Source organism: Temnothorax nylanderi, unplaced genomic scaffold, assembly GCF_030848795.1.
Source record: "Temnothorax nylanderi isolate EJ_2023f unplaced genomic scaffold, tnyl_v1.0 TNYL_tig0008_pilon, whole genome shotgun sequence".
In the NCBI taxonomy this organism is placed as follows: domain Eukaryota; kingdom Metazoa; phylum Arthropoda; class Insecta; order Hymenoptera; family Formicidae; genus Temnothorax; species Temnothorax nylanderi.
This window is the reverse complement of record NW_027249070.1, coordinates 1,233,271-1,247,443: the sequence shown is the minus strand read 5'-3', so window position 1 is coordinate 1,247,443 and position 14,173 is coordinate 1,233,271. Positions and strand designations below refer to the sequence as shown.

The following is a 14,173-nucleotide window of genomic DNA, read 5'->3' as shown; positions in this document are numbered from 1 at the left end:
TAATTCAGCGAGCGCATTTCAAGTACCGGCGCGAATCTGCGATGATATCAGCAATTTGCGCCCGCCTGTGTGCTCGCATTACCCCATTAATCTTTTTTTTATCGCGCATTTCTGACAAGAATGCGTCGCGGCTCCCCTCGAAAATTAATAATTCCCAAAAGCTAATCCCGCGGTGGCGAGCGAAATTTCTGCGCGAGATTCCTGTAGGTTTCCTTTTCCAGCTCGCACCCTTCCGCCCCGCGACCCACCGAGATCCCGTGTGAATCGGTGTGCGCGAACACGGTCGCACACAGGCGCGAACTTGGTGTCGACGTGCGCGCAAATGTGCGTGCTCTCGCGGCATTCAGGTGAGAAAACTCCCTGGAGAAATAACCGAGTTGTATGTAATGCACGCCGAGGCATTGTAAGGGGGTGTAAAAGGCGGACCTGGTGGGGAAAAGAAGGAAAGTGAGACGCAAAAGAGGAGGAGGAAGAGGAAGAAGAAGAAGAAAAAGAAGAAAAGAAGTAGAAGAGGGCGTCGGTCTTCCAGGTGCAAAATACGCGTCGCCTCTTTCCGCCCTCCCGAATCCTCTTAACGCTTCCCTCCTCTCTTCGTCTTCCCAACAACGTGTATTTATTATTTTATTAGCATCGAGCGCGGAAGCTATGAAAGACCGAAGGCCTGAGCGGAAGGAAGAGGGCGTGAAGCACAAGTGTTAATTCTCTAAGAGGTGCAATGAGTGTGTCTAATGACCCTTTCTCTTCGAACGACGAAGCATGAGCGAAGGGTTCGATGAGAAACATTGGCAATTTGTTAATTATTATGTTTTTAACTATCATTTTAATTTAAATAATTTTTTCATGCCAATAGTAATGTTTTATATGGAAGTTGTGTAGCGTGTAAAGCGAAAGTAAAATTGTAACCAAAATTATAAAAAAAATAGTTCGTAGATCTTATTTAAAAATAGAAAATAAATTTGTTACAGCAATTATTCTTCTATATAACAGAAGATATAAAATATTTCTCCTTTGTATTTCTCAAAAGCATGTTCGTCGGACAGGTAACGCTGCAGTGGTGATGTCTTACACTGCGAAGAGAAATCGATTCTACCATCAGTCGATAAAGCTTTAGAAATCTGAGGGTAACTATTATTTTATTTATAAATTATGATAGAAATAATAATTGTATATGAAATAACAATTAGTATATGAAAAGCATCGAAAAGAACATAATATTTAAAATATGTCGTGCAAAATGCAGGTAGAGATGGAGAACACATAGAAACAATTGCCATTAAAATTTTAAATTAACGACAAACATATTATTTAATTATATTTTCCCTGCTTGTTTCTTAAATCCTTTCCTAAAAATAAATACGACGTCTCTCAACGTCTAACTCAAATATTTAAGACTGTCAAGACTGATGCCCAACAGCAGATACTGGCAGCATTTATAATTATGCAAGAGCAGCTGGTTAGAAAGTTCAAAATTTCTTGACAAGAAAAAAGCTGATATTAAAAGGATCGTGAGTATCTCGGTTAAAAATGCTCGCGGAAGTTCAAGTGGAACGTTTAAATGTGATATGCCCGTCGGGGGCGACGACCTGGGTCGCATTTTAGATTCGGCCGATCGCCGGCGCGGCTATGTATACGCGCGCGTGTGAAACTTCCAAAGTTTATTAAATAATAAGCGAGTTAAGCCGACGCGGCGTTGCCCGTAGAGGCAGACATTTAAAGTGCCCGTCCGTGTCCACGTCCGTCCGTGCTAATTACCTAACCGTCGCACCGACCACCGAGCACCGGGCATCACGCCGGTGGACAGGCGGCGAATCGCGAATCTCGTCTCTGGACGAGCGGACGAAATTAACCGGCGCGATCATCGCCGCGCGCGATATGCATCGATCGATATTATATCCGTTCGCGCCCGCGCGACTGACACAATTTCCGTCCTGCGACGCTGTCAATTAGCGGAGCCGTACCACGGATTCGGCAAGGCGCACACCGCGATTCATCGACGTCGCCGATTTGTTATTTTCATACATTTTCGTACGAGACCATTTTCAAGCGACAGCAAGTCACTCACACACAGTCGCCCCACACACCAGACACAAAAGTCGTGGAGGATTTGGAGCACTCATATAATAATACCGAAATATTCGTGTTCGATAATTATATCTTAATTTGACTAGCAATCCAATCAGTAAATCTTACAATTAGATGAATTTTACTTTAAGAAAATTTTGTCTCGGGAGGATGGGGAGAGATATAATTGTCAACATATTTAATGTTGTAAATTCGAAAGTAATTAAATAACAATATTCAATTAAGTTTTGGTGAAGGCATAAAGTTAAAATTCTCTCTTAAATTCGTCAAAACTAAATAGCCAAATGTAACTTGGAATATTGTAATTACGATCACTAATTATATATTACAATCGTTAAATTACAAGAATGATGAAATTGCAGCTCTCATCACTTATTCCGACTTCTTAAGGATACCGAGCCAAAGATAGGCTATGCTCCTGCCGAATAATGGATGATGAACTTTGGAGCTTCCTTGGGGTCGAAAGACGGACGCGGGTTAAATTTTCAACATGTCAACTGAGGCTGTTACGATCCGAGGTTGATGTTGGCGAGTGCCAGCGAAAGCACTCAACCTCGGCGCAACCTCGATTAATGCGAAAACGCAAGAGAAATTATGATATTCATTTGCGTTACGCAAGTGCTATCGTTCCAAAATCCCGCATGATTAAAAAGGGCTCCATTGACTGATTACGAATTAATTACGATTGACTAATTGCAATTTAAAGTATGCAGTCCCATTAATCGATTCGTTGTGTAATTCATTTACTCAATTGAATTATTAATTATTTATCTCATTTCGGACTTTCAATAATTGATCGGCTAACAAAACAAGTAAAATCGCAATTATTTGTCCGGTTGCTGTTATTAAAATAATACCCAGCTTAATTTGAGCAACGTTGATTATATACATTATAAAGACATCATTGCCATTAATGAAACATGTGTACATCTACCAGATTCTCTTTATTGATGAAATATGTCTGTTCTAATTATCTTTATCTACTTAATATATCCATTACTCATTTCTATTGGAAGTTTGATGTAAAAATTTTAGATATGTAGTTATTCGTCAACATTAAATCCGAAAAAGATTTTCTTGAAGATTTTTCATTTAGAATATCCTGGTATCGCATACAGATAAAGCGACGGTGGCAGATGATACTCGATCTCAATAAACGAAACTCGTGCGATTGTCCGAGCTTAATCCGTTTTCGAGCCGATTCTCTTCCGCTGGAGATAAACATCTGAAATGAATTCGGGAGGTCGCGGGGGTGGCAAGCCGGCGATCGGGAGGGTTGTAGATGGCTAAATTAAGAGCACACAGGAAAGAAGGGAGGTGTGGCCTCGGGCGAAGCCCGAAACGAGAGAAACGAGTCGAACGCCCGTAATGCGAGGCGCTTAAAGTTGCAATGGGTCTCCAGAGTATAGAGGGTGGGAGGGTGGGTTACGGAGATGGGCGTAGGAGAAGGGTGGGATGAGTAGGATCGAGTGACTGACTGACTGGAACCGAAAAGAGATGCGACCCGCCTAAGAGATTGGGATCTCTGTGAATCCGAGAATGCCCGTCGGGACAGAGAGCCCGAACTTGTCCACGACGGCCTCTTACTGATGTTGGGTGACTCTCTCTCTCTCTCTCTCTCTCTCTCTCTCTCTCTCTCTCTCTCTCTCTCTCTCTCTCTCTCTCTCTCTCTCTCTCTCTCTCTCTCTCTCTCTCTCTCTCTCTCTCTCTCTCTCTCTTTCTCTTCTCGTCGTGATAAGCAGTCCTTAGAAGTGCGGCCGCGAAGGGTTGAAACGACTTCGTTTTAATTCAAGACGATCCTGCGCGAGTTTTGACTTTGTAAGATTATCCTCTTTACGAAGCAGCTTTATTACTTCTTCCATTGGGCTTTCAATTCGCGGGTTGCCGTATATATATATATATATAATATCAAAATTGGAGTGTTTAATATATAACTTTATAATTTTATATTGATAAACATATCAAGATAATGAAGTTCTTATTTCTGTAATTACTTGTAACTAAATCGAATTAAAGCAGCAAATTAAGCATATTGCAAAAATCGGTATTTCTCTCATTTTGACATAATTAAATAAACCATATAAAACTTTCATGCGCGACTTGCGACTTTTCAGAAACTAGTGAGCCGATAAATTATTTTCTTGTGCTATTTTGCATTTTTTAAAGCATGTTCAGCGACTGCTGTAAGCTAGTAGTTCTCAACGAGTCTTGGCAGCCGTTACTGTCGTTGGTGAAGTACTATTTTCATTTCAGATGTAGTGGAAGATGAAGGAGAAAGAGAATAGAGAGCTAACTTGAAGGGTTAATTAAGTGTTTGCTCGTCCGACAAGCTCGGCTTGCGCATCTCTAAGTACAAACTACTACTGCCACACGAACGAACGGCAGCGTCTGGTAACCGCCATTAAATCTAGTCCTTTCATACTGCATACAGCAGCGCCTGCTATACATTCCCTTTGTGTGCTGTGCGAACTTATCCTGATTTAAACCTCCAATGTAAGAGAAAGCGCCATGAAGAGGAAAAAGGTAATACGCGGCCGCAACAATTTGCAAGAATTACTTTGTAAGTAGTGCTTACATCTAATTTGCCGTTAGTCTTGGGTGGGCTCGCGAATTAGCGTATTATTTATATTACTTCCTCACTGCCTGTGATAAACGCTGAGAAAAGACGGACGCGAGGTCCGTTTCAGAAAACGAATGTATGGTATCACCTGTACAGTTCTTGCAAACAAATCAATCTGTCATCATATTAATTAAACTAGAATAATAGAAATAATTAGGCACACATTGTATAAATCGTTCATGTTTTACAAATTCTCGAGTAGTGTCGCACAGTAGCACACGCGAGTCCTTTCACTAGCGTTTACAGTCAACGAGCTTTATCGGATGAAGTTTTCCGATGAAAGCTGCGACGCTTCAATCAGTTTCGAGGAAGCGAACGATCGCACGAATTCTGTGGCAAAATGAACGTTGGTGCATCAATAGATCCTGAAACATGCTTGATGTCACAGAGAGATAGAGAAATAGAGATAGGGAGAGAGAGAGAGAGGGGAGAGGAGCGGCCAAGCTCTTTGGTGGACGTATCGCAGAACGGAAGCTGGCACTAAAGGGACACATTTACGTCTTCCCAGGAGTGCGTTAGCTAGCTGGCTAGCCGTCGACCAAGCTGGCCGACCGACCAACCGACCCCAACCCCCGTCGGCGGCCTCCCTTTCGCCAAGCCCGACGTCAACCAGGGCCGGTCAACCTCGCCAATTCGTCTCAAACTCAAGCTCGATCCCTCTGTTAGTCCGTGCTAATCGAATCACCGCGTATATAAGCGTATGTCGAATTCGCGGAAACTCTGTTAACCATTAGGAAAGCGGTAATCCACCAATTATTGTGCAGTCATCGGGGAGCTGGACGGTTGGGTGAGCCGGACGTCGAGAAGTCTCGCGAATTTCCGGCGAAGTAATGATCGGCGTTTCCGCGAAATTTTCTCGCTGACAGATCGTATGTTCCCTGATGATATTAGCTTGGAAGATACACCTATCTCTGATAGTTAAAATAAAAAATATATAGGATGATGAAACTTTCACGCGATATGATTCTACAAATATATCACATATTGTTGCATGAGTTCACACTATTATCAGAATTTGCAAAGTAAAATATTTAAAACAGAATAAAAAGTTATTCCTGCATTAATTGTAATTATTCCAAGTTTTAATTTATGTTTATGTAAATTTTGTAAGAGAGAAGTATGTATGCATTATCCTTAATCCGTTTCCTTCGTAATTGATAAAAAATATCGTAATTACTCAATGATGATCGCTTTTGAATTTAGCAAAAGATCTCCTAGTGTGTCTGTGGTCCTCACGGATTTATCTACTGAGAACTAGTCTACGCTATGGAGCCGACGAGAGATTAGTCAACTTAAGTCGGCTCAATCCCTCCGTCCCTTACCAAAGCTTTGGCTGTTACAAGGTAATCGAATTACAGAGAGCATATGTCGAATGCATGGGAACCATTGTATCCGTGACTCACGCGCCGAGAAGGTATGAGAGCATTATCTATTCGCCACTAAGCTGCGAGGAAACCCGATTTCTCTCATCCAGAATTTCGCATTAGCACATCATCTACGTTTTGCATTGAAAATACTATATATACAAAACATGCGATAAACAAAGGGTCTAATAAACATTTCCGACGATTCGAGAGAAAACTAAATTCGCATTAACTTTCTCAAATCGTTATAAAATAGGGTCAAGCCATCGTCGAAGCTTTCAATCTTGCTTGAAATATTCGCAAAGAGAATTGGATATACTGAAAACACTTCGACCTAAATGCATCGACGTTGTTTCGAGGCAACTCTCGGGCCCTTCGAGCATAAAAGCGATGGTTCCCCTCTGAGGTCAATTCTACTTTGTACTTATCCCTTCGACGTCGAAGCGGAAACCTCCTCCGTTCGAGACATCGTTCGAACACCGTAATTCAAAGTTTCTCGTAAAGTCTCCTTAAATCCTTCCGTCTCAAACCTACTGTGCCGTTTGAGAACCTTATCCACCTTTACGAATTTCCTGCCAGTCAAAACGAGCAATCTCTAACGCGAAGGGTAGCAACCCCTTTTTATCGCATGATAGGACGCCTATTAGGGTCTACGGATCACCGAGTATCGTCTTTATACGGATCTAGGCGACCCTAAAACGCGATCAATCGTTTTAAAACGGAAAGATAATTAAAATTGGAAGTTCCAATTAGGATGAGTGTCGAATTATAAAAGTCTTGCTTGTCAAAATATGACACAACACGTATGTGATCTGTTCGAGACATTGAGTACATATATGACTCACCGCTGTCGAGACTGTTCTGATTTTCTAGATCTGGACCTTGGACGGAAGTTGACCTGCCATCCTGCAGATAATCTGAAACAAAAAACACGTTACGATTAGTACAAGATCTTTTTTATTATTATATCCAACCTTAATTAATTTAAATTACAAAAAATTATGTATATGATGGAAAAAAATTGCCTTGGAGATCTATCAAATTCTGTTTTTGAGAAACCACGACGTCCTCGATTTGAGAAGTTTCAAATCTCCAGGGAACTCGCGTTTAAGAATTAAGATTCGGATTTGACGTAGGTGTCTTCGCGGGCGGTTACATCATTCTCGCTGCGTATCGCCAGTCCCGTCTAGCCCGGCCGCGGCGCGGCGCCGAGATCCGCGCGGCAGTAACTCGCCGGGCCCTTAATAGGGATTCCGCATTGAAATTTCATGGGATTTCAGGCGATCGAGCGGAACGAGCTCGGAGATACGCCGCGCGCGGCCTATGCCTGCGCCGCAGATGATGCCGCTTGCGCGCGGACGCGAATAATACGGGAAAGGGTGGAAAAGAGCGGCGCGCGGTGATCTCACGGGAGCCATACCCCGGTGATATTGGCTCCCACAGCCCATTCCTGTGCATAGGAGACCGAACCGCCTTGGACCAACATATCCACACGTGCGAGCACACACAAACACACATAGGTACATGGGAGGAAGACCGGCCAAAATTCAAATTTCCCATCGGGATACGCGCGACTTTAAGCACAACTTGCGGGGAAACAACCGCGGCGGTCAAAGCGCGCGGGTTCGCATCGATAATCGAACTTTACGGCTTCCGCCTCAATACAATGGAAAAAAATTACTCCGCGTGTCTTCACGATACCGCCGATGATAGCGAGGTGGCTTACCAGCCAATCGACATGGTTTATTAACGTGCGTGAGATAAAATATTCGCGTATTCACGGCTTTTCTACGTTTTTTGTATATCGGAAAATCATTTTTTATTTACACTCCGTAATGTTGGGTGAGCTTGACACAAGCTGATTGTGGGAGATTGTAAAAAATTCTACAAAAAACTTTTCCGATGTCAATATGAGATTTTAGTTCAGAGTATCATATGTTGTATATAATCGTTGTGAGAATTTAAGCGTCATGGACCCTGGTCTCAAGATTATATTCCTTGACTATTCGAATAAAGAAAAAAATTATAGTTACAGAAAATGTAGACAGCGGAGAGAAACAACCGCACGTATTTTTCTCATCAGTGAGAGACACAGTTATATCGCGTTGAGAGTCAACAGCTTTCAACAGCTGAATCTCCTAAAGACACTTGCGAGTCGCAAGCCTTAGTTAATTCCTCTTTCGCACTGTTTCCGGCAACGCGAATACCTCACTGATAAGACGATACCGAGGAACCGCGGCGGAATAAAACGTTAAGACCGCAGTGGAACGAAAAGCCGCGGCACTCAAGCTGCTGGAATTATCATCGCTCGTAAGTCACGGCGCGAACATTGCAGCTGCAACTGCGGCGCAGCGGCGCGCGCGGTTCGCGGCGCTTCGGGGACGAGATAACTCGTATAAATAACCCGGAAGTCCGCGGTGCACAATAGTCCCTTTTTTTTACGAGTATGACTTTTGGGAGTTCCAAGGCTGCACGCTTGGGACGCCGCGTTGGTAATCAGTTCGTCGTTGTTACCGAAATGCACTGAGCGAGTCAGAAAAAGAGAGAAAATGAAAAAGAGGAAAAAAGAAGCCTCCTCCTCCACCTCCTCTCTCTCTCTCTCTCTCTCTCTCTCTCTCTCTCTCTCTCTCTCTCTCTCTCTCCATTCACTTTTAGGCATACAATCGCGAATTTTTGCGGCGTCCTAGATTGTACATCGAATATTTAATTCGCACCGCGAACCACACGGGAAACCGCGCGTTGGGCTCTCCCGTTCCCAAAATTGTTCTGGTATCACCGTCATCCGATACCTAAAATCGAACCATTACCTCCGGCATTCCACGCGGCGAGAATGTTATCGAGTGACACGCGTGTTGCGGACGTAAAATCGTAATATTCTTGTATCATTGTCGCGCGACGTTTCAGTTGGCGCGTGTACAGGACGCAACAAATAAATTTGCCAATTAAAAAACGAATTCGCCGCGCGACGACGTGGCCCGACGCGGCACGAAATATAAAATAAAAATTTCAGGTGGGGTATAAAAGTTTTTTTGTGGAAAAACAAACTCTTCGCGAGACTCCGCTCTACGTGAAACGGGACACGGGAAATTGGGAAAAAAATACACGGAGATTTTCCTTCAGCGAGAAATAATCATTGTCGTTATTCTCTTTTTCAGGAAAAGGGTGAAAACGTGAAAATGCAGGGTAACTGCGTTGCACGCTAATTTCTAGTTGTCACGTATTTATTATTTTATTATCCTTAGATGCAAAATTAATCCTACCGCTTTTATGTTTAAAGCAACGTATGCATTTTTGCGTTTTTCGCGAATTCCCGTTGTGCGGAAGCGTATGCGCGTATGTGTTGTGATACACCAACACTGTGCGCGGAATATAAAAATTCTTTTAACATGGGTAACGGGCTTTTCAACGTGATTCTCTTCGCGGGAGGCAATAATTTAATTTGTAAAAAAAAATGCGACCGCAATTTCTATGTACGATGCGACATACATTAAACGCGCCGTCGGTCAGATATTACGCGTAAATACTGGAGATCGATTGTGCACCGCGACGTCCAGCATCATTTTTCACGCGCTCGCGCACGGCTGTCGTCATTGTGTACATACGAGCGTGTACATACATACGTACACATATATGCGTATGTATATGAATTTTGGGAATTCGACGGACGGCGAGCAAAGCTGTTGGGAACCGGTTTTGGTTTTGTATTAGCATGTAACTCCGGCAGGAGTTGAAGTTGCGATGGCTTGTGGGTGGTCGGGCGGCGGCAGGGAGGGTAATTACCTCCTTGGGGAGCGCCCTCTCCACGGCGTAGCCCGGTATAGCCCCAGCACGGGTACAGAGGCTTCCCACTGCTCCCAGTGGTCCCGCGGGATCGCGCCAGTGGCTCTCACGGTCGCGGTTCTCATTTCATCGGAATTGGATCCCGCTCGGAGGACAGCGAGGGAAAAAGATGCTTGTGACGCTTGAATGGAGTATATTCGAATGTATTCTGTACATATAGCTAGCGTAAAAAATAAAATACTAAAAATACTTAGAGATACTAACGGCGATGGATCGTTACTCGAGTAGTGATTCTGTTTTCGACATTCCGATTTCGGATAGTATATGCTTCGAAAGCAAACATATCCATCGAGAGCTATTTTTGAATCTGTGCTTCGCGATTTTGTAATACCCTAGATTCAAATTGTATAGAAAATAAAAGTAAAAATAATTTGTTAGGTGTGTCGTCGTTTTATCATTAACGCTGCGTTATCGTTTTACGTAATTTAAATCGAGCCCCGCGTCCCATAAGGCGTTATAATGACAGCCCAATTAAGCGCCGCCGACCCCTAGATTGGGAGAGCAAAAGCGTCACGTGACAATGCAAATTATTATGGTAAGCTGACCCTATAATTTATATTTGCCTCATTAATGAGATATGCTTAATTCTATCATCGCGTGAATCATGAATACGCCTTATCATATATTGTTACTATTTTCCTCGTTAAGATCTCTTTTCACGATAGATCATACAAATGTAATAGAGAATGTAAATAACCGATGATATGATTAACTTAAAATTTGAGACTGTCCGCTTTATGAAAAATGTATGGAAGTATTATTATAGTCACTAAATTTTTTATTTAAAAAATGATAAGTTATAAATCGAGATATGATAAAAATAAAATATAAAAATATAACATATAATTTAAAAAGAAGGTACATAATTTTTACATGGCTTATTTGGGCAAAAATATCAAGATTCAGATATCCGTATTTGGAATGTTTGTCATTAAAATTGGCCTTTATCTGGCTGGGCGCGACTGGAAGACGACGAATCAAAATCTATATTTTTCGGGGCGCTTCAATTCGGCCGGTACTCAAATTCGAAGCGCCCGGATGGCTGATACGTTTTTAATTGGCCGTCTCGGCCCGATATCATCGACGCCACCACCGAAACCGCCGACGGAATAAAACGCGAGTGTGCGGTCCCTTCTCGCTGGAAAATGGAATTGCAGTTGCCGCATCGCCGCCGACTTTTGAATCGGCTAATTCAGCCGGAAATAATAGACACCGTCGGCGTACTCGTATCCGTAAGCTAATTTCGACCATTGGTGTGGTATAATGACCGCGCGTGAAATGAGCTTTCATAATTCGTGACTACCTGGTCCAAAATGTACACGCGATGAAGACGCACAAAGTGCCCCCGTTAAAAAATAGATGTAAACATATACGATTGCGTTAAAAAAAAGAATATTACTGTTCTAATCGTGAAATCGATCGTTGTAGACAAATCGGCTGCAAGATTTTACGCAAACGATTATATACATCGATCACTTACAATCAGTAGAATTCCTGTTTGGATCGCCTAATGATTGAGGGCGACGGAGGTAAGTGGTATCGCGGACACCCGGTACAGTGTCATCGGCACATGCCACTGTTAAGGGCAGGTCCGTCCCCGGGGAGCGTCACAAACAATAGCAATGGGCTAGCCGGTGCCACCCTACGACCACCCTACGACAGTATCCTTCGACCTTCCCAGCCCTAACACCGGGACTCGGTGGCTAAGATAGCGACGAGAAGAGGAGAGAGAGAAAGACGAATGGGGGCGGAGGGGGACGGAGAAGAAGACTATACCTCGGGGAAAACTTTAATTTCTTTCTGAGAAAGATGGCTGTTCCTTGTACTTCGCCGTTGCAGGACTATCAGCCCTATATTCTAGTGTATATATGTATATACGTACACATTGCAAATGTGCTACACATGTACGCGTGCGTACGCATGTACGTACATACGTGACATCAACTACGTAGGAATTAATTTGGCACGATATTTCTATATACTGGGGTACGTCTACTACGTATATTCTTCGTCGACGTCATTCGTAGCTTCCTTTTTCGAAGAATAACTATGCGTTTTAATAAAAATATATTCTGTTGTACATTTAAAGACTCGTATTAAAAAATATGTATAATTAAAAAATATTTGTTTATATTTAAAGTATTTGCTTCTATAAACGTACGAAGAAAGGTACACCAAAATTGTGTAAAATTTAAATACCGAGACAGCGATTTCTTACAAATGTAAGACAAGTAATGCATAATAAAAGTAAAACGTTAGTCATACAAAATATAGAATTCTGTTTTATAAAATTTGCTTTAATTTCGCGTAATCCTTTATTCTTTTTCTTTGATCGCCACGTACATATACCCACCTACCATTGAGACTTCAGTATACGTCTCGAATTAAGTTGAAAGTTCAAGCAGGTTTAATGTCGACCGCTGTCCGGCGCACTTAAATGAAGCGTGCCACCCGGCGAAATTTATACGCAGCCCCCTCAGCAACAAACGCAGCCGCGTTTGTCAAGGGTCGCCACGGTCCACCCTTTCCGGGCCATGTCAAAAGCCGCGTACGCGCCGTAATTTCGAGTTCACCGGCGCTAATTCCCCGGTTAACTGGTTCTGCGAGAGCTTACGACCTCGTAACGTTCGCGTTTACGACACGCAGGTGTGTGCACCCCTTTACGGTCCATCCCGTGGGCCATGGTATGAACTCCGTGGGGGTGTCGTGGCAAAATTTCAACCTATAAAAACGTTATCTCGAAGTTATGTCGCTAAGCTGTCTGTCAAAGAGACAAGCTTAAGACATTATAACTTTGTATAATATAAAAATAAATTGAATTTATAGTTTTTTCATATTATATGTACATTCGCTTTAAGATAAAAAATTAATAAAAGATTATTGCGTCGCCTAACACGAGATATCGTTAGCTGACGGAAAGAGTTTAAGTTAATGACATATTTCAATTGCGCGGATGGCAAAGATAACAGATTTTCGTGTTTGCGAGAATTCCATATCTTCTCAAAATTCTCGATTCGGAATTCGAAGCTGCGAAAAGTACGAATAACCGTGCAAGTGAGTTTCTCTGTGACGCAGGTTTTCATTGTGCGAAGTACCGGTATACAGCCTAAGGAGGAAAGATTAGCATAAAGTTAGCACGGTACCCGATACCGTATGTTCGCGCAAAAGTTAAGTTGGGTTGCGACGCGCTGGCCCTCGGGTCCCCAGACACTCCGGGTACGACTGCTTCCGTCATATTTCGACGCGAGAGCTCACCGGTGTATTCCTGGAGTGTCATCGTCGACCGAGAGGAAACAAAATCCCTTCCTGCGCGTTGCATCTCGATGCGTTCCACGGCCGCGCGCGGAAAAGTTCGTCGCCTCGGTGTTCCGCGAATTTAAGCGTGACGGTTGATCTCGCTAATGGCAATTAACCGTGATATTTTTACGAACATCAACATTCATTGACGCCGAGTACCGATTATAAGTTCGTAATATAACGAAATTATTCCTATCTTCATGCACAATTTCTATTTCAAGTTAAATTTTAGATCGCGAGATGAGTCGTGGAATGACAAGTGACGAGAACATTTTGAGAACACTATTCTGCGATGAGTTTTTGGTCAGAAAAGAGCGCCATGAAGATATCATAAATGTACAGGAGAAGGCTGTAGGAGAAGGATCGTTAGTATGGTTTCGGAATACTGATGCCTTTTATCTCCTCGAGTTACTAAGTTTTATCGGGGAAGAACTGAAGAGAGTGGCCTCGCGACGAGTGCCACGAATTATTAGTCGAGCAGTTAATAGGCGAGTTCCTTTCCGCGGTCCTACTCTACCTTCGTTCTCGCGCGAAAGAAATAATAGGTAGTATTTCCGCGGTCCTTTGTCGGTTATCCATCACCAGAGAGAAGCCGCGATTGCAGTCGCCGAACTAATCTCCGGGACGTCGCGCTAATCTCGCGCTCGAAAGAAGAGTTCGTCATTCCGGTCGCTTAGACTGCGGCGTTGCGGATTGTTCAATTTAAAGCGCGACCGAAGTGTCACTTTGTAATACCGTTTCACTTGGGAACGCTTCTCGGAAAGCCTCTTTGCGCAGTGAAAGCGATTTATCAGAAAAGTAACGTTCTGCAAAGAAAATCCGTTCGTGTACCTTTCCGAGTCGAGCCGAGTTCTGTCAAAGAACTGGAAAGAACTGCGGAAAGTGCATAATTATGGATTGCACATCTTAAAACAGACGTCTTAAAATTTGAATTTATAAATTATAACAAGACAAAGTACTTTTTTTGCTG

General features: G+C 42.9%; 1 protein-coding gene across 1 annotated transcript in view; it reads right to left on the bottom strand.

Annotated features, from left to right (window-relative positions):
- L (zinc finger protein Lobe) overlaps positions 1-14,173 on the bottom strand; it is a 73,023-nt gene that overhangs the window by 42,044 nt on the left and 16,806 nt on the right. Inside the window, exon 4 of the mRNA XM_071723032.1 lies at positions 6,912-6,983. Within this exon, the coding sequence (XP_071579133.1) occupies positions 6,912-6,983 (72 nt within the window). The remainder of the gene's footprint in view (positions 1-6,911; positions 6,984-14,173) is intronic.